General features: G+C 61.8%; 1 protein-coding gene across 11 annotated transcripts in view; it reads left to right on the top strand.

Annotated features, from left to right (window-relative positions):
- Positions 1–14,785, top strand: part of COLEC11 (collectin subfamily member 11) — a 33,080-nt gene extending 18,295 nt beyond the window's left edge. For 4 of the 11 annotated variants that reach the window (XM_072771228.1, XM_072771225.1, XM_072771231.1 and 1 more), the window contains 4 exons: positions 7,589–7,660; positions 9,940–9,993; positions 13,925–14,020; positions 14,135–14,785. In XM_072771228.1, coding sequence (XP_072627329.1) covers positions 7,589–7,660; positions 9,940–9,993; positions 13,925–14,020; positions 14,135–14,544 — 632 coding nt within the window. In that variant the 3' untranslated portion in view covers positions 14,545–14,785. The remainder of the gene's footprint in view (positions 1–7,588; positions 7,661–9,939; positions 9,994–13,924; positions 14,021–14,134) is intronic. The other 7 variants (XM_072771230.1, XM_072771226.1, XM_072771233.1 and 4 more) reach the window with 3 other exon arrangements.
- Positions 14,786–17,923: the final 3,138 nt, after the last annotated feature.

The raw sequence follows: 17,923 nt of genomic DNA, 5'->3' as shown, positions 1-17,923 counted from the left end.
CCTCAGTTCCTCCTTCACATCTTGGACAAACTCACCTCCAGGGCAGGCAAGAGGCAGCAGGAGCTGCTGATATGGGGCCTGCTGCTCCTCCGACAGCTCCTCCTTCATGGGCTGCTGGACGTGGGGACGGTCCCTTGTGATCCACTAGCTCCCTGCCTATCGCCCACTGCTCACCCAGACCCCGGGTGGGAGCTGGCCCAGGGCGCCCTGTTCTCTGGGTCTCATCCTGTTCTCTGGGTCCCAGGGGCTCTCACTGGGGGTGGGGGCGGTGCTTCCTCCTGGCACCCCACCTTGCTGTTGGCTTCTAGTGGGCACGTCCCTTGCCCTTTGCCTCCACAGCTAATTGCTCTCCCTCTTCTCCCCATTCTTTTTTATTTTTCATGCTCTGTTTAAAAGACATGTTATGTTCCAGCTAAGGTAGAAAATTTTGGGCAAGAAAAAATATTAGATGTATGTATAAGTGAGGTCATTCAAATGCGATTCATGCTGTGAGGCTCTGTGCATGTGGTGGGGTGACCTGCAAAGGTAGCTGGAGCCCTCACAGCGGTGCCAGAGGAAGATGCAGCCACTCACACCAGTGGTTCTTAAGCGTATTATTTTCCTCGTGAAGCAGTGCAAGTGTACGTAGCGGGGAGCACATGCAGGCAGAGCAGGTCCTGGGGGCTCGCGGGCATCATGGATCCCCCTGCCCCGACACCTACTCTTAGGGCTTTGCAGGGCAAGAAGACCATGGGACTCCGAATCCATCCCAGAAAACACATCAACTGCTTAGACTCATGAACTGTCCCTGACACTGAGGGTCAAGGGACAGCTCTCCTGGGATCCTGGGGGGTGGCCCGGCTAGTGACTGGCCCTTTATGGCAACTCCTGACAGGTATGTGGTGGGCACCCCAGGCCTGTTTCTTTATTCACTGGGCTCCATGCAAGGTCACGGCCAGTGGGGCAGTGAGTGGGGCCCACTCACTTCCGTCTTGGTGACTCCAGGGCCTCATGTGAGATGTGGGACATGGAAGGTCCTTGATCAATTGAAAAATATCTTGAAATTCAGTATCTTTGACTGTCTTCAGATCTCTGGTGACCCTGCCCACCGTGCTGAGGGTCCCGGGGTGCGTACACGTGTCCCCGCTCCGGGTGGTAGAGGATAGGTCTGCGGCCAAGGCTCTGGCCACGCCGAGCTGGGCTGTCTGCAGTCTGCTGACCATAAGGCTTAGCTTCGCCGATGCTTCTCAAACTGTGGTGCACGCGGGAACCCGCTGGGCACTCATTGAAATGCAGCTTGGGTTCGGAGGGCGGCTGAGAGGCGGGCATCGGTCGGCAGCTGCCCTGGAGGTGCTGTTCATGATGCTGCCCTGGGGTGTGTGCTGCGGGTGGGTCCTGAGCATCTGCATGCCCTCCCCTGCCGCTGCACCAACACCTGCAGCTGCATGCTCTCCCCCGTGGCTGCACCTGCACCTACACCTGTACGCCCTCCCCCGCGGCTGGACCTACACCTGCACCTGTATGCCCTGCCCCGTGGCTGCACCTACACCTGCACCTGCACGCCCTCCCCTGTGGCTGCAACTACACCTGCACCTGCATGCCCTCCCCTGCTGCTGCACCTACATCTGCACCTGCACACCCTCCCCCGCGGCTGGACCTACACCTGCACCTGCACACCCTCCCCCGTGGCTGCACCTACACCTGCACCTGCACACCCTCCCCCGCGGCTGGACCTACACCTGCAGCTGCATGCCCTCTCCTGTGGCTGCACCTACACCTGCACCTGCATGCCCTCCCCTGCGGCTGCACCTACACCTGCACCTGCATGCCCTCCCCTGCCGCTGCACCTACACCTGCAGCTGCATGCTCTCCCCCGCGGCTGCACCTGCACCTGCACCTGCACACCCTCCCCTGCGGCTGCACTTACACCTGCCCCTGCACTCCCTCCCCCGTGGCTGCACCTGTACCTGCACGCCCTGCCCCGCAGCTGCACCTACACCTGCACTTGCATGCCCTCCCTCGCGGCTGCACCTACACCTGAGCCTGCACACCCTCTCCTGCAGCTGCACCTACACCTGCACCTGCACGCCCTCCCCCACGGCTGATCTGCTCCTCTTAGCTTCCCCCAAATGCAGCTGCGTCCAAGTGGGGCTGGGCTGCAGGAGGGATGGCTCCTTGGCTGACTTGCCGTGTGTTGGGGGATCTCAGGCCAGCACTCGGAGCAGGCCCCTGCCGGGGAAGGGAACTCAAACAAAAGAAAGTGCGGGCAAGCTGATGGATGCTTTTTCTGAAATAACAGAGGCAGGCTGAAGGGTCTGCAGAAACCTCCTGCTGTCCTGTGTCCTTTATTGAAAGGAGAAGACTTCCCCCATGCCTGGTGTGCACAGCTTTGTGGCAACAGTACAGAGCTGGCTTTGCTGACACGGCCTGCGACCTGTGTCACCACGGTTTTCAAGGCTCCTCATTCCCAGATGCGCTGCTAAGACAGGATTAGGGAGGCGCCTGGGCCACCTGTCTGAGGAGCTGGGGACTCTCCTGGCAGGCGGAGGTGGAGGGTGACCCTACGTCAGGGACAGGCTTTCTGGGCTCTGCACCGTGCCCGTTACCCTTCATGAAAAATCGCTGGGGAAGCTGAATTCTGAGTGTTCTATTTGCCCCGTCTCCACTTCAAAGGACTGCGTGAGATCTTCATTAAAATTAATAAGAATTACGTGCCTGCTGCGAGCTGCTCCCGTTCTTTCCTTCCTCGTGTGTGTCTAGAGGACAGACGGCTCTCGCACACCTCTCATTAGTGGAACGGGAGGAGGAAGGGGCCTTGCATCAGCCCCAGCTCCCTGGGGAGCTCTGCACGGAGCTCTTCAAACTCGAGGGGACGGGATCTAAGTGTCTCTGCTGCATTTCCAATCATCTCCTACAACCAAGGGAGGGACATTTATTTGCTTTTTGCAAAAAGCTTCTTGTCATTTGGGGGAGCAAGAAAACCTTCCTGGGAGCAGGAAGGCGGCAGTAGAGCCCTTGTTCTAATCCGCGCTCCTCTGGGAGCCTCTGGGTTTATAACCACGATCCTTTTCTACCCACGGGCTGCTTCCCAAGAAATGTGTGTGGGTGAAAAGAGGTCAGCCACGCAAACCACCTGGGATTGCTGCAGAGAATGTGTTGACAGTCTCAGCAGATTTTAATGGTTCTCACCTCTCCTTCCCCAACACACCCAAGAGGTAGAATGTTCCTACTGGGAGCAATAGGTCAGTGTGCAGGGGTGCTGGCAGGGGGCGAGCGTGAGGGGTGCTGGGGGGCCTCCTGGGTGCCTTGGGGGTCTGTGCTCAAACCCAGCTGGTGCTCACCAGCTGTACAACCTCGGGTGGCCTGTGTGCACACGCATGAGCATAAGGGGTGTGTGCGTGTCTACTTGTGTGTGTGTGTACATGTGTTTGAACAGGTGCAGGTATGTTTGCACACACGTGTGTGTTCACGCAGGGGCCTATGAAAAATCACAGCTTCCCCAGCAATTTTTCATGAAGGGTTTATAGATGCATGTGTGTTAGCATGTATGGCGTGTGCACGCATGTGTGTGCATGCATGTGTCAGTGTGCTCTCTGCCCAGCACCAGCGAACGGCAGCTTTTCCCAGCCTGCTCGGGTAGCGGCTCTGCCCTGGGGTGGGAGCGTGTGCACGGCGGGCTGGGGTCTCTAACCCCCTCCAGGCCCGCTGGCCCCAGTGCCCAAACCCTCCCCACTCTGGTGCTCCTGTAAGGCCGCTGGGCGTGTGGCATGAGCAGGTCCTCTGGTGCCTCAGGGCCTGGGGGGGCCCAGTGGAAGAGGCCACTGTCTAGGGGGAGAGGGGCCGCTGGTGAAGGCAAAGGGGTTGCTGGTGGCTGCCCTGCTCCCCACTGGTCGAGGGCCCTGAGCCACGGCACAGCCCGGGGGGCTGGTGTTCCCACAAGCGGTCAGCCCTTCTCTGGGGTTTGGAGCCCTGGACGCCGACGGAGGCCTCAGTCCGGGTGAAGCAGACGCTACCAGGCGCTCGGCGACACAGGCGCTGGACACCGCTCTGGTGCCACTGCCCAGATGACGATGCCGGGGCTCAGAGTGTCGGTAAGGTGTCCCGGGTGCCCAGGCGAAGGACTGGGGCCGGGCTCCCAGCAGCCTGACAGCGGGGCCCACACCCTGAGCCACCGAAGGGCAGCCTTCACCAGTGTGCTGCGTGGCTCAGGTGGGCCGCTTGGCCGCTCTGACTTCCTGGCTCTCGTGGGGCAGCAAGTGTCCCCTCGTGGGGCTGCTTACACATGGAGGTTTACCCTCCGGGTGCCCGGGGCCCACTGAGAGCAGGGTGCCGGCGCGGCGGGCGCCCGGTGGGGGCTCAAGGACCGCCTGCGACATCTGCCCCGTGAGGCCTCGGGTTTTCCTCAGGAGGCCCGGGTCCCACGCATCTCCCAAGGCAGGTGCAGGGCTCAGTACCCGCCGGGGAGGGAAGGAAGGGCCACGGGCGCAGCAACACCCGTGAATCGGCGTTGGCATTGGGCGTGCGATGCAGAGATGGCCCAGGAGGGTTGGGAGCAAGGAGTTTAGGGAGGACGGTGGCCCCGTGGCCTCGGAAGGGCGCGGGCGCGGAGGGTTTTGCTGCAGGATGCTCTTTGCAAGAGGCTGAGCGGGAGCACCGTCCTCACCTCTGATGCTCTGACCACACGTGTGGGCCCGAGGGCCCCGGGTCGGGACAAGGGAGGTGACTCGGTCGGCCGCGCTGCCTTCGCGGAGCACTGCACGCCGGGCGGCGGGAACAGCACGTGTGTTTGTCCCGGGCCGGAGGCCGAGGTCTGGGATCCGGCTTCTGCTGCTCGGGCTCTGGCGACGGCCTCGCCCTGGCCGGACACGACCGACGTCCCCACGACGGGAGGCGGCGAGCTCTGGTGTCTCCCTTCCTGCAGGCGCACCCGTCCCCGCCACCTCCTGACCGCGTGGAGCCCCGGTCACCTGCCGCTCCTGTCGCAGGGGTCAGGGCCTCAGCCCTGGGGGGCAGGGCGGGCGGGCCGCGTGGGAGGCAAGGGCCCCCGGGACGTTCCAGACGGCGGCGGGGACACAGCGCAGGGCTGGGGGCAGCCCGATCCGCTGGCCTGGCGGCGGAGCCCCTGCTCCTCCTTAAGCACAGCGTCAGGGTGGCGTTTGGCGTCCCTCCGCGACAGTGACTCCTTGGCCTGTCGCCCCACATGCCCACACTTGGCGGCGATGGCCGCACCGTCGGGAGCAGGGTGACCGCCGATGGAAACCGTTCTGTTACGTTTCCCTCTGGCGGCCCTGGCAGCTCACCGTGGGCTTGACGCGGGCGCACCTGTCCCGGGGACCCCGAGGGCAGGAAGGGCTGGGCGGGAGCCTGGAGCACACTCCTTGGCAGTGACTCAGGGTTGGTGGCCGGAGGGACACAGAGGAGCATGGACGGCCAGCTTCCAGCGCTGCCCCCGCGCGGACCCCCTCCCCCTGGGGTGCCGCCCCCGCCCCCCGCCGTCGCTCCCTGCCCGCTGCCCTGACTCTCTCCACTGGGCCCCCGACCCCGCCTGGGGTCCCTGTGACCTCGTACCCGGAGGCCTGTGCCTGTCCTCATCCCAAGGCTTCTCTGCAGTGCTCAACTGATGGCCCTGCTCTGTCCAGGGCCTCACACTCACCACATCCCACCAGTGTCAGGGCGCAGCTCCCACCCTGTGGGTGCCCCCACCTTCTGCAGGGTGACCTCCAGACCGCCTGTTTTCAGTTACCCCCACCTCGCTGGCCTGAGGCCCTGCTGGACCCTCCTGCTGGGGGTCCCCACGGGAACGCCCACTTCCTGGTCCCCTCCCCTGCCCCTGCGTGCCCCGGCGCCTCCCCACCATCGCCGCTGCCAACCCCTTCCCAGACGAGGCTTTACTTCAAGCCCTACGTTCCCCACCCCCGACACGGCTGCAGTGCACCTGCAGCCCCCCTGCTCCCCCGGCCGCGTGTCCTCGCCCCCTTCCAGCCCCTCTTGTTACCAGATGCGTGTCCAGCCTGAACCCCGTCTTGTCTCTCTCCTAACTCCCGACCTGGCCGGTTTGTGCGTCAGCCCCCAGGTCGCCTTCCCCCACCCCCAGCTGGGTCCCGGGCCCCTCCCCAGGGCTTCCCCGCGGCGCCTCTCTTGTTACGACACTTCTCATACCTGTTACAGGTGTCCGATCCCCCAATGTCCCCGGCACCACACACAGCACGCCGTCCACAGGGTCTGCGGCCTGAGGCGCCTCTGTTGCGGCTGGGCCATCTGGCCTCGGTCTCCCTGTCGTCCCCGCCTACCATGGCGCCTGGAGAGGGGCGCTGGGCCTCAGAGCAGCAGGTCATGGCTCCGTCGGTCCTGCTGTACACTGGGGCTTGACCCCGACAGGCCACCCAGGCCCACGGGGCCTTGTCTGTGCAGCAGGTCACGTCTGTGACCAAGTAGGCCAATGGACACGAGTGTGCTTTGTGGATAAGGTAGTGTGAGGGCAGCTGTTTGTGTGTCACGGGGGTGTTTCCCCGTCAGCCGGGGCTGGTCCCGAAGCCTGTGCCCTGTCCACTCATCTCTGTCCAACCCTGATGTAGGCAACATCGCCAATCCAGGAGCTCCCGGCGGGGCCAGCCCCAGCGTTAAGGCGTGAGAAGGTGTCAGGGGGCTGAGCCTCGCCCGGATGCAGCATAAAGTCCTTCCCGTCACCTCTGTCCTGCACAGCTGCTTGCACCAAATTGCTTTTAGTTTTATTCAGTTTAAGGTCATTAAGTTAAATCTGATTGCATGTTCCCTTTACCGTGAGGGTTCTGCGTGTATTTGCTTGGGATTTGCTGGCTCGGTTTGCGGTCTGCGGGGACCACCCGCCGACGGGCGGGAGCGGATGCCAGGTGTTTAAGAACATTGTGGGAGAAAACCTTCACGTCGAGAAAATCCCCTCTGCTGGCGCCATTTGTCCTGTGAATGGGCGACACCTGCCTGTCTTGGTCGCCGTGCATCGGTCAGCGAGGCCGGTCCTGTGGGCTCACGGCGTGCGGACAGGTCCCTGGGCCAGCCTGTGGTGATGCGACCGTGGGAGGGGCTCGGGGCAGAGCGGGGTGGCCACCCTCAGTGCCGCACGGAAGGCTCTGATGGGTGCTGTGCAACCAGGCCCTGCTGGGGGTCACGAAGCATTCCCTGGGCCTTCCTCTGTCAACCTTCCCTCCCCCTCCGCTGGCCTCCGGGGACGAGAGCCACCCGTGCACCTCCGGCTCCCGAGGGCAGCCCGTGGGCCGGTCGGTGGGACTGTGGCCTGCTCCATGTGGTCTGGGGCCGGGACGGAGGCCAGACAACTTCCCTGCACCGATGTAGCTGCCGAGCAGGAGGGGCCGTGGCTGCGGTCGGGGCTGGTGCTCGTTCCGCAGCGCGTGTGACTTCCCGGGGGAGGTGTGCCTTCCTCCAGAAACTATCAGCAAGAACCACCCGGGGCCCATCACTCGCGTGACCTGGAAGAGACGAAGACGAGAGCTGTGCACCTCCGTCTCCTCTCGTGTGTGTGTGCGTGCGCGTGTGTGCGTGTGGGTCATGTTGAGCAGGAGGTGTTCTGAATTACCTGTGCACCAACCAACTTTGATCTTGTTGTTTTCTACAGGAGACATGGGTGACAAAGGACAGAAGGGCAGTGTGGGTCGCCATGGAAAAATTGGTCCCATTGGTTCTAAAGGTACTTGCGACGCCCTTCTTGCCCCATTCCCTCCCCGGCGGACGCGCGGGCGCCCTCGAATGGTTGCAGGTTGGCTGTCCTGCCTGGGGGCTGTGCCTGTTTATTTCTGTGTGCTTTGCACACGGTATGTTCGGTCCCAGGGTTTGCATTTGGGATCGGTCAGAGTTGCCTGCAGGGTGTGCGCCACCCGGGGTGGGGCGAGCGCTCCCAGTCCCAGAGGATTCACAGGGCACCCGGGCGGAGAATGAAGCGCTGAGCCCTGTTTGGGTGATGGGAGGGCCATGCTCCAGAAACACTGTCCACCTCCAGCTTTGGTGACTTCTTGAGATCTGGGGTGGCTCTCCGTGAGAACGGGGCCCAGGAAGGCAACAGCCAGTGTGAAAGCAACCCTGTAGTGACACCCGCGGGTGCGTGGGTCCCTCTCGCGGCCTCGTCTGATGGCACAGCCCTGCAGAGGTGGGCAGGTCAAGAGGCCCAGGCCCGGGAGGACGAGGATGCTCCGAGCCCCTGGTGTGTCCTGTGCTGGAGTCCCCGGGCCCTGAGCTCGCGATGAGTGGGCCTGTGGAGGCCTCCCCACCTCTCCTGGGGGTGCTAATGAGGAGGCCAAGGCTGGGGGGCGGGGTCGGCGGCTGCCGAGCACCTGCGGCAGGGAGGGGTGCGGTGTGGGCTGCTCCATGCCCGTACCAGGGTTCTGTCGGGGTTGTGAGCTGTGAGTGGGTTGGGGCGGTTTGTTCTGACTGGTGGCCACGCACCTCCCCGTAGCTGCAGCCCGTCCCCGGCAGGAGCAGGTCCTCTGCCAGGAGCGTGATGGAGACAGGCCAGCTCCACGTGTCTCCTGGCAAAGCCGTGGGGAGCACCTGCTGGGACAGCCCACCAGGGAAAGAGCACCTAGACCTGCAGGGTGCAAAGAGGGACAGGTGTGCTGCACAAAGGCTTTGACAAATAGTGGTGACATACTCATCACATAAAAGTGGCCACTTTAACTATCTCGGAGTGCACAAGGCAGGGCATTAAGCACACCTGCAGTGACGTACAGCCAGCACCACCGTCTCCGGGACGCCTCATTCCCGGAGGAGGGACCTAGTCCTGGTGGAGCAGGGTCTCCGGGCCCCTCCCTCCGCCGTGGCCCCCTCTCATCCGATTCCCGCCTCTCCACGGGTTTGCGTGTTCCACGGGATGCACCGACGTCTGTCTTAGTCCACTTGGCATCACGTGTTCACGGTTCGTTTCCTTCCTTCCTGAGGCTGAATCGTGGCTACACCACATGTCCTTGGGCCATGCATCTGCCTCTGGGGATTTGGGTCGTTGCCACCTCTTAGCTGTCGGTGAGAACGCAACGCCTGCTGGCGCCCAAGTAGAGACGTGTGTGCTTTTCGTACACGACACGTGCTCGGGGTGAAGGCCAGCGTCTCGCCGAGGGACAGCGTGCCCACAAGCCCCTCGTTTGGCTTAGCTCACGCGCTCAGCTTCCCGGGCCCTCGTCCAGCCGACCTTCGGGTCACGTTCAAGCCCCGATGCTGGCGAGGGAGTCACAGGCTCGTGTGGACGGGACCGACGCCCTCTGCCTCTCCACGCGGACGGGATACAATGTGAATCCAGAGCGGGGGAGGCACTGCTCCTTCCCCGTCCCACGCCAGCGGGGACGTCCGGGCTGTCTCAGGGAGGACGAAGATCACACGGCAGGAGTACTCATGTGCCGTTGATGGATTTGTCGTCTGACTTTACAGGAGCCAGACAGCGTTGTTGGCACGACTGTGTCCAACCCCTTTGTTTTCGAAGCTGGGCAGCAGGGTGGGGCGGGGGCTGTGGGGCGTGTCCTGTCCCCAGGAGGCCGTGTCTCAGGCCCGGCGGCCCCGAAGGTCCCCGGGCCCTCCCACAGCCAGCATCCCACCTTCTCTGTTCCCCTGCCGTGACGGGGGCGAGCACTGGAGTCAGATTTAGTTGTTACTGACTCAGGGTTCGTGACATGATAGCTACAGATTGTTCTATGACACAACCGGGATTTTTCAGAATCAACTTCAAGAAGGACCGTCTGGTAATCTCTCTCATCTCGTCATGAGCATATGCTCCACGTCACATCCATAGAGCCTGAAGAATTAATTATCTGTAGAGCACACCTCCCCGTATTCACAGCAAAGGGAGGGTCTGTGGGGAACCCTGGGACATTACACGTGGAAGAAATAACACCATGAATCTTGGCAATTCTGACCTCATGTGATGTGCCCACCTCTGCTTGACCTTGGTCTGACCTTGCTCTCTCTCTTTTTTTTTTTTTTCAGGTGAAAAAGGAGATTCTGGTGACATAGGACCCCCTGGCCCTAATGGAGAACCAGGTATGACATAGAGGGTCCAAGGCTTTTAAAAAATGTATTAAAAGTTGCATTTTCTTTCTTTCTTTCTCTTTCTTTCTCTTTCTTTCTTTCTTTCTTTCTTTCTTTCTTTCTTTCTTTCTTTCTTTTTCTTTCTGATTTTACTTATTTATTTATTCATGAGAGACACAGATTGAGGCAGACACAGGCAGAGGGAGAAGCAGGCTCCATGCAGGGAGCCCAATGCGGGACTCGATCCCAGGACCCTGGGGTCACGACCTGAGCTGGAGGCAGACGCTCAACCGCTGAGCCCCCCAGGCGTCTCTGCATTTTCTTTGTTTTATTGAGAGATAACGGACATACATTCCCATAAAGGATTAAGGCGCACAGCACGATGGCTTGATGCACTGATACTGTGAAATGATCCTCACCATAGGTTCGGCTGACACCCATCTCATATCTAGAAACAGTAAAAGGAAAAGAAAGAAAAGGAAATAACAGATTATCCTTGCGATGAGGACTCAGAGGACTTGCCGTCCTCCCAGCTGCCCAGTGTGTCACGCAGTGTCAGCTACGGGGCTCACGTGCGTCACATCCCTGATGGGCGTTTACCCCATGCCGGGGACCCTTCCGCTGGCTCCCGTCCCCCAGTACACATGGAAGTGAGGTCCTGCGGAGTCTGTCCTTCTCCGCCTGATTCGTTTCACCCAGCTATAGGCCTGCAGGGTGCATCCATGTCACCAATGACGGGGTTTCCCAGGGCGCCTGGGGGGCTCAGCCGGTGAAGCGCCTGCCTCGGCTCAGGTCGTGATCCCGGGGTCCTGGGATCGAGTCCCGAGTTGGGCTCACTGCTCAGCGGGGAGCCTGTTTCTCCTTCTCCCTCTGCCCCTTCCCTCGCTCATGCTCTCTCTCTCAAATGAATAAGTAAAGTCTTAAAAGAAAACAACAACATCCCAATGACAGGGTTTCCTAATTGTTTAGAGCTGAATAGTCTCCGCTGTGTACATATGTCACAGCTCATCAACCCATTCATCCATGTATGGATGCGCACGCTGGTTGGCTGGTTTTTCTTCCTCTCTATAGCAAGTCTTGAGGGGCTTCCATTGCTTGTGAAGCTTATAATGTGCAAAAAAAAGAGTTAGTTGAAGAAGCGCCAAGTGGGAGGCATCACACTCTGGGACTTCAGGCTATCCCATAAAACTACAGTAATCGAACCAGCGGGACACTGGCATAAAAACAGTCACACAGACGAATGGAACAGAACCGAGAGCCCAGAAATAAACCCAGGCATACACGGTCGACTAACACTTGATAAGGGGGCCAAGAAGACTCCATGGAGAGACGACGATCTCTTCCATAAACGGCGCTGGGAAAATAAGACAGTTACACAGAAAAGAATGGAACGGGATCCCTATCGTACACTGCTCGCAAAAATTAATTAGAAATGGACTAAAGACTTCAATGCAGGACCCGAACCCATGGAACTCCCGGAGGAACACACCGGGATGAAGCTCCCCGATGTGGGCCTTGGTCACGAGTGTTTGGATAGGACACCTCACGTGTTAAGCCACAAAATGAAAAGTAAGCCAAGTGGGACCACCTCCAACCAAAAGCTTCCGCAGAGCAAAGGAAACCACCAAGAAAGTGAAAAAAGATTCACAAACTGCACGTTTGTTAAGGGGTGAAGATCCAAAACATATAAAGAGCTCATGCAATTCAATAGCCAAACAACCTAATTAAAACATGAGCAGGGACACCTGGGGGACTCAGCCATTGAGCGTCTGTCTGCCTTGGGCTCAGGGTGTGACCCTAGGGTCCCGGGATCGAGTCCCGCATCGGGCTCCCCGTATGGAGCCTGCTTCTCCCTCTGCCTGTGTCTCTGCCTCTCTCTCTGTGTCTTTCACGAATAAATAAATGAAATCCTAAAAACAAAAATAAAAAAATAAAACATGGGCAAAGTACCCGAATAGACATTTTTCTAAGGAAGATGTACGAAAGGCCAACAGGTGCCTGACAGGACGCTGAACACGTCTAGTCCATCAGGGGGATGCAAATCGGTGTCACAGTGAGAGGTCACATCACACCTGGTGGATTGGCCGTTATCAAAGGACAGGTGTCGGCGAGGAGGCGGGGAAGGGGAGCCCTCGTGCCCTGCTGGAGGGAGGGCAAGCTGGCGCAGCACTCTGGGGACAGTGTGGAGGGTCCCCAACAAGTTGAGAATGCAGCTACATGTGACCCAGCGACCCCGCTCCCGGGAATATATCCAAGGGAAACAGCTGTGACTCCAACAGCGTCTGCGCCCCCGGGTTCATGGCGCATTATTTCGAGTAACCAAGACGTGGGGGAAATCACGCTGGAGAAGTCGGTGCGAATCACGGACTAAGACCGCAGCGGTCTGGGCTTAGGGGCCCCCTCCCCGTGGGCTTCTGCTGCCTCTGCTCCCCCGCGCCTCCCCCACCCTGCTGGCCCCCAGCCCGGCCCTGCCCGGCCCCTGCCTGGTGCGTGCCTGCCATGCCCCGCGGCCCCATGTGTGGGTCACCCTCCGTGCCCGGCTGGCAGGTCCCCCGCCGACCACCGTCCCGCTCTGTCCCCTGCTGCCCATTGTCCTGCCTCGTCCCACACTGGTCCCCGCCGTCCGTGCCGTCCTCCATCGGCACAGCTGTCCTGTGTTTTCCGTCCCTGCCACCAGCCCCTCGCTCGGGGCTTGCCGTCAGGCCTGGGGGTGGGGAGCCCTGGAGCCTAACAGGCCTCCCAGGGGCTGGTCCTGACCCCCCCCCCCAGACCCTGTGTCTGCGAGACGTTCAGGCGTCCACTTGCTGAGTCAGCCTATCTTTCTTTCTCTCTCTCTCTCTCTCTCTCTCATACGGTGTCTCCACTTGCTGTCATTCATCCCGATTGTGATATTCAGAGAATAGGCCTTGAGAAAGCTTGGAGCTTGGAAATGGGGGAAAAGAGGTTTCTGAGTAAAGTCTGAAGGGCTCGGACGGCGCTGCTGAGGGAGGAGGAAGGCTGGTGGGCGTCCACCCGGCAGAGCCGTCCCGGGCCGGGCACAGCACCTCTGTGGCCGCCTCTGGACATGGCCGGTCCCGCGGGGAGGAGGCCAGGAGGCCTGTGGAGCCATCCAGGAGGCTCGGGGACACGGGGGACCAGCCCAGCACTTGTCGCTGCAGAGCCCAACCCCGAAAGCCTGGCCACTGGGGGGGAGCGCGGACGGCCCGGGTCTCCGACGAACTCCTGCTGCAGCACCAGCCCCGGGCCCGAGTGTGGTTTGGGACGCCGAGTGGGAACCGGATCTGGGCGTGGGAAGCGAGGGCGACCTGGACGCCGGGTGACGGACAGGGGCTGAGACTCTGGAAGGCGGGCCCCGTCGTCCAAGGGGGGTGGTCAGGCCGGAAGTGCGGCTGGACCCTGCGCCAGGGGCTCTGCGGGGAGAGGAGGGTCCTGCACGCGGGCTCTCCAGGGGCTGCCCAGCTTGGTCCTGGGGGAGGCGACAGGCTGGTGGTGGCCAAGTCCCCTGCTGCGGTGGGGATGGGGACGGGGGTGTGAGGAGGCCCTTACGAGCAGTGCTCCTCACGGGAGGTGGCTTGGGGCCCCCCGAAGGGCCAGCACCCTGACCTGAGCTGGCACGGCCGGCAGTGCCGTGTGATGAGCCCTCAGGCCCTGGGGCCCCCACCGTCCTCGGAGGGTCCCGCTTCTCTGTGGCTGCAGGGTCACGGCCCCGGCGCCACCCTCCAGCCTGTCCCCCTGCACGTCCCCTCTTCCTTCCCCCAACCAGAGCCCTATTTCGGAACCGCGCTGCCCTGAAGTGGCTCCACGGCTCGTCCTCGCCCTCAGGGTGGAGCCTGGGATCTGCAGCCCAGAGGGCCCGCAGGTTCCACTTGCCCAATAAGCTTTCTGCCTGGGTGGGGGGCGGGGGGGGCGGTCACCCGCTAACGCCAGGGCCGTGTCCCCGCAGGCATCCCGTGCGAGTGCAGCCAGCTGAGGAAGGCCATCGGGGAGATGGATAACCAGGTCACCCAGCTGACCACCGAGCTGAAGTTCATAAAAAATGGTACGTTCCCTGCGTCTCCCCGCCCCCTCCCCACCCCGAGACCGCGGTCCGTGTGTCTGGCGCGTGTGCCGCGCACCGAGTGTGCTTACGGAAACGCGAGTGCTCACTTTCCAGCACTGCCCCCCCCCGCAGCTGTGGCCGGCGTGCGCGAGACGGACAGTAAGATCTACCTGCTGGTGAAGGAGGAGAAGAGGTACGTGGACGCGCAGCTGTCCTGCCAGGGCCGCGGGGGCACGCTGGGCATGCCCAAGGACGAGGCCGCCAACGGCCTGATGGCCGCCTACATCGCGCAGGCCGGCCTGGCCCGCGTCTTCATCGGCATCAACGACCTGGACAGGGAGGGCACGTTCGTGTACTCGGACCGCTCCCCCATGCAGACCTTCAACAAGTGGCGCAGCGGCGAGCCCAACAACGCCTACGACGAGGAGGACTGCGTGGAGATGGTGGCCTCGGGCGGCTGGAACGACGTGGCCTGCCATGTCACCATGCACTTCCTGTGCGAGTTCGACAAGGAGCACGTGTAGCGGGCCGCCTCCCGGGTGGCCGCCCCCTGGCCCTGTCCCCCCGCCCCTGCCCCCCCGCCTCCTGCACGGGGCCCCTGGTGCCCGCGGCCCGCCGTCGGGAGGACAGGCGACATTGCCGGGCGTTATTGGTGAAGACGTGAGGTCTTGTCACCCGTATGGTGGCCACATGCTCATTATGGAATTATTACTCAGAATCGCTCTCGCCTTTGTCCAAACTATAAAATAAAAGCTTGAAAGATGACAGGAGTTCATCCAGACAATGGCAGTGGGGTTTACGGGATGGTCTTCCTTTAGATTTCTGCCTGCAGAGGGACCCGTGTCACCCTGGCTGACTTCTCTATGAATCACCTTCATGTGTATGTCCCCTTCACCGTTGGCTACGTAGGGACAGTTCCGCTCACAGCAAGCGCGGCTCGGGGGAGGGAAACCCGAGTTCCCCACGGGACACGCGGGCATGGGTGTCCCCGGAGGCGCTGTCCGCCCCTGTGATGGCAACCCCACCTGCCTTGTGATGACCTCATTCAGGGGGTCGGGGTCCCCGGGGGGCAGGACTTTCCCGGGGCTCAGCTGGACCCCCTTCTGCACGTGGCGAGCCGCAGTGGTCGTGGGTAGGGTCGGGCTCGGGGTCACGGGGGCCTGCCCCGGGGCAGCTCCCGACGCCCCGTCCCATCGCAGGGGTGTTGTGTGCACGGGCGGAGCCACCAGGTCCTGGGAGCTCAGGGCGGGGACACCACAGGATGCGGACACCGGGAGGCCCCTCCAGAACCTTTTCGTGCATCACATTCCCTAGTGAAAAACATGCTTCTTCAGGTTCCAGACACCACCACACGCAGGCACACGCAGAGGCAGCCCAGCTGGGGTCGTGGGGGCAGCTCCTCAGGGGCCGCTCATGCTCCTTGTCCTACGAGTGAGGCCCCGGCCGCCCGATGGTCTGGACCACGTCTTTGAGGATGTCCGACCTCAAAGTGTGGCCGACCGCCGCGGACGACAGTGGTGTGTCTCCCGCTGGAAGCAAGGGCAGGTCCGCTTAGCCTCCAGGGCACCGGGCACCAGTCACCGTCCAGCATGCCCCCAGCCTGGCGCTCCCCACCTACCGCCCAGTGCCCGCCTCTCTCCGAAGGGACGCCTCCCCGGGGCCCATCCAGTGGGTGGGGGCTCGCAGCTGTGCTGGGGCAGGGCACGGACGGGGTCCCCGAAGCCTCTGCCCCGCGGTGCCTTTCCTGCACCCCGCACAGAGGCCCTGCTCTCCGTCAGAGGGCGGGTCGGAGGCGTGCACCCGCCTCCCCCGGGGCTCCTCTCCTGGCTTGTGCGCCATCCTGGGGGAGCCCCGGACCCCCCTCGAGGCTTCCTCTCTCTCACTTGGAGGTGAGGGGGATGGAGGGTGACACGTCTGTGCCCTTGTGTCACCTCCGACTCTGGAGAAATTGGAGGGAGCTCAGCGGGTCCAGCCCCTCCTGCCGCGTCCTGCACTTGGCTGACCTCCGAGGGGACACACGGCCTTGTGGCTGCCCCCTGGTGCCCCTTGCCCCCCCAGGACGAGGACCCTGTCAGAGCGAACCTGATAGGATGCCAACAACCGGGCGTGAGGTCAGACCACGGTCCCGAATTTATTCCCCAACTTCTCAGAAGGAGCCTGATTGCAGCTTGCAGCGTCTGATCCGCAGAGGAGGGGGGACGGCCTGGTTGAGGCCAGAGCCTGGGGTCCGGAGGTGCCGCACTGACCCGTGGCCAAAGAGCGGGTGCACTTGTTTTGTTCGGAGCTCTCCAGGAAGCAGGGGCCCAGGTGGAGGAGCACAGCCCCAGCTGCGGGCCAGGCCTCGGATCCGCGGGTCTACACTGCCATCCAGCGGCGGCAGGAGGACGTGTCCGCAGCCAGACCTGCAGGGAGTGGGGAAGACACAGATGCTCCAGGGAACTGTTTTGGATGATGTGTGTGTGTGCGTCCATGTGCATGCGTGAGTGCATGTGTGTGTGTGTAAATGCATGTGTGCATATGTGAGTGCACGTGTGAGTGCATGTGCATATGCAAATGAGTGTGTGGATGTATGAGTGCATATGTGAGTGTGTGTGCACACTTGTGAGTGTGCGTGTGCAGATGTATGAATGCACATGTGTGCATATGCAAGTGAGTGTGTGGATGTATGAGTGCATGTGGGGGTGCGTCTGCGCATATGTATGAGTACGCATGTGCATGTGTGAGTGTGTGCATGTGTGAGTGTATTTATGAGTGCGTGTGTGCATGCATGAGTGCATGTGTGTGCATATGCAAGTGCATGTGGATGTATGACTGTGTGTGTGGATGCATGAGTGCATGTGTGCACGCGTGAGTGTGTGTGCATATGTGAGTGTGTGCTCATGCATGTGCATCCGTGTGCGTGGGGGCAGGGGAGGGGGCACAGCTAGAGGCGGGGGGGAGATTCTGCAGAATAGGGGCAGCAGGCAGGTGGGGAGGGAAGGGACGGGCTGTGGCCCCCACACCCCGGGCGCCGTGCCCTTCAGAAAACCCTCAGCCGTGTGGTTCCGCCTCCCCGGCGCGAGTGTCCCCAGCGCGGTGGCGGCCACCTCCAGCCACCGAGTCAGGAGAAGAATCGGGGTTCGGAGCGTGGGAGGACGATAAGCTCTGGGAAGGGGAAGCGATGGATCTCTGGTCTCAGCGTCCCCCCAGCGCGAGCACCAAGCTTGGTCCAGGCCGCGGGGAGGATGACGCGGGGTGTTCCCGCGGGGCAGGCTCGGGTTCCCGGCAGGGGTCTTCTCCCCGGGGCAGCACCGTCTCGTGTTCCTGCCTCACTCCAACTCGCACGAAGGCCCTCGCTGTCGGCCCACGCCGGCCGGCTCCCTCCGGGGACCGTTTGGACCACGCACCCACCTCGCTTCCGTGGGGGAGTGGGTGGCAGGTGAGGACCGAGGGGCGGTCACCGGGCACAACCCACTGTGATCCAGCGGATCCGAACCCAGAGAGGGAGGTGTTTCTTAGCTGTAGGCGGGAAATCCGAGTCTGCCTAATTTAAGCAGAGAGGGGATTCGTTGAAAGGTTTTTGGGAGGTCACAGGAATTTTGGGAAGACTGGAGAGCCCCCCTGGGGCCTTGCGGAAAGGTGAACCCAGGGTCAAGGGGCCCGGGAATGACGCCAGCGCCTGATGGGAGAGGCTGCAAAGGGGTGCGGAGGACTGTGGACACATTTGCAATGTGCCACCTACACGAAAAGGCCCCATGTGGCCAAACATGAGTACAGAGGTCCCTCCTGAGAGGACGGTGCAAGAGGGTGGTCTGCGTGGGGTTTGGCACGTGTTAAATGGAAGGGAAACCCCACGAGGGGACCAGCAAGCTGCAGGCCCATCTGTTCCTTTGTCGCTTGCCCTGACGGCTCGGCAGGCGCCGT

This window comes from Canis lupus, chromosome 12, assembly GCF_048164855.1.
Source record: "Canis lupus baileyi chromosome 12, mCanLup2.hap1, whole genome shotgun sequence".
Classification (NCBI taxonomy): Eukaryota; Metazoa; Chordata; class Mammalia; order Carnivora; family Canidae; genus Canis; species Canis lupus.
The sequence above is the reverse complement of the archived record's forward strand: the minus strand, read 5'-3'. Positions and strand labels throughout refer to the sequence as shown.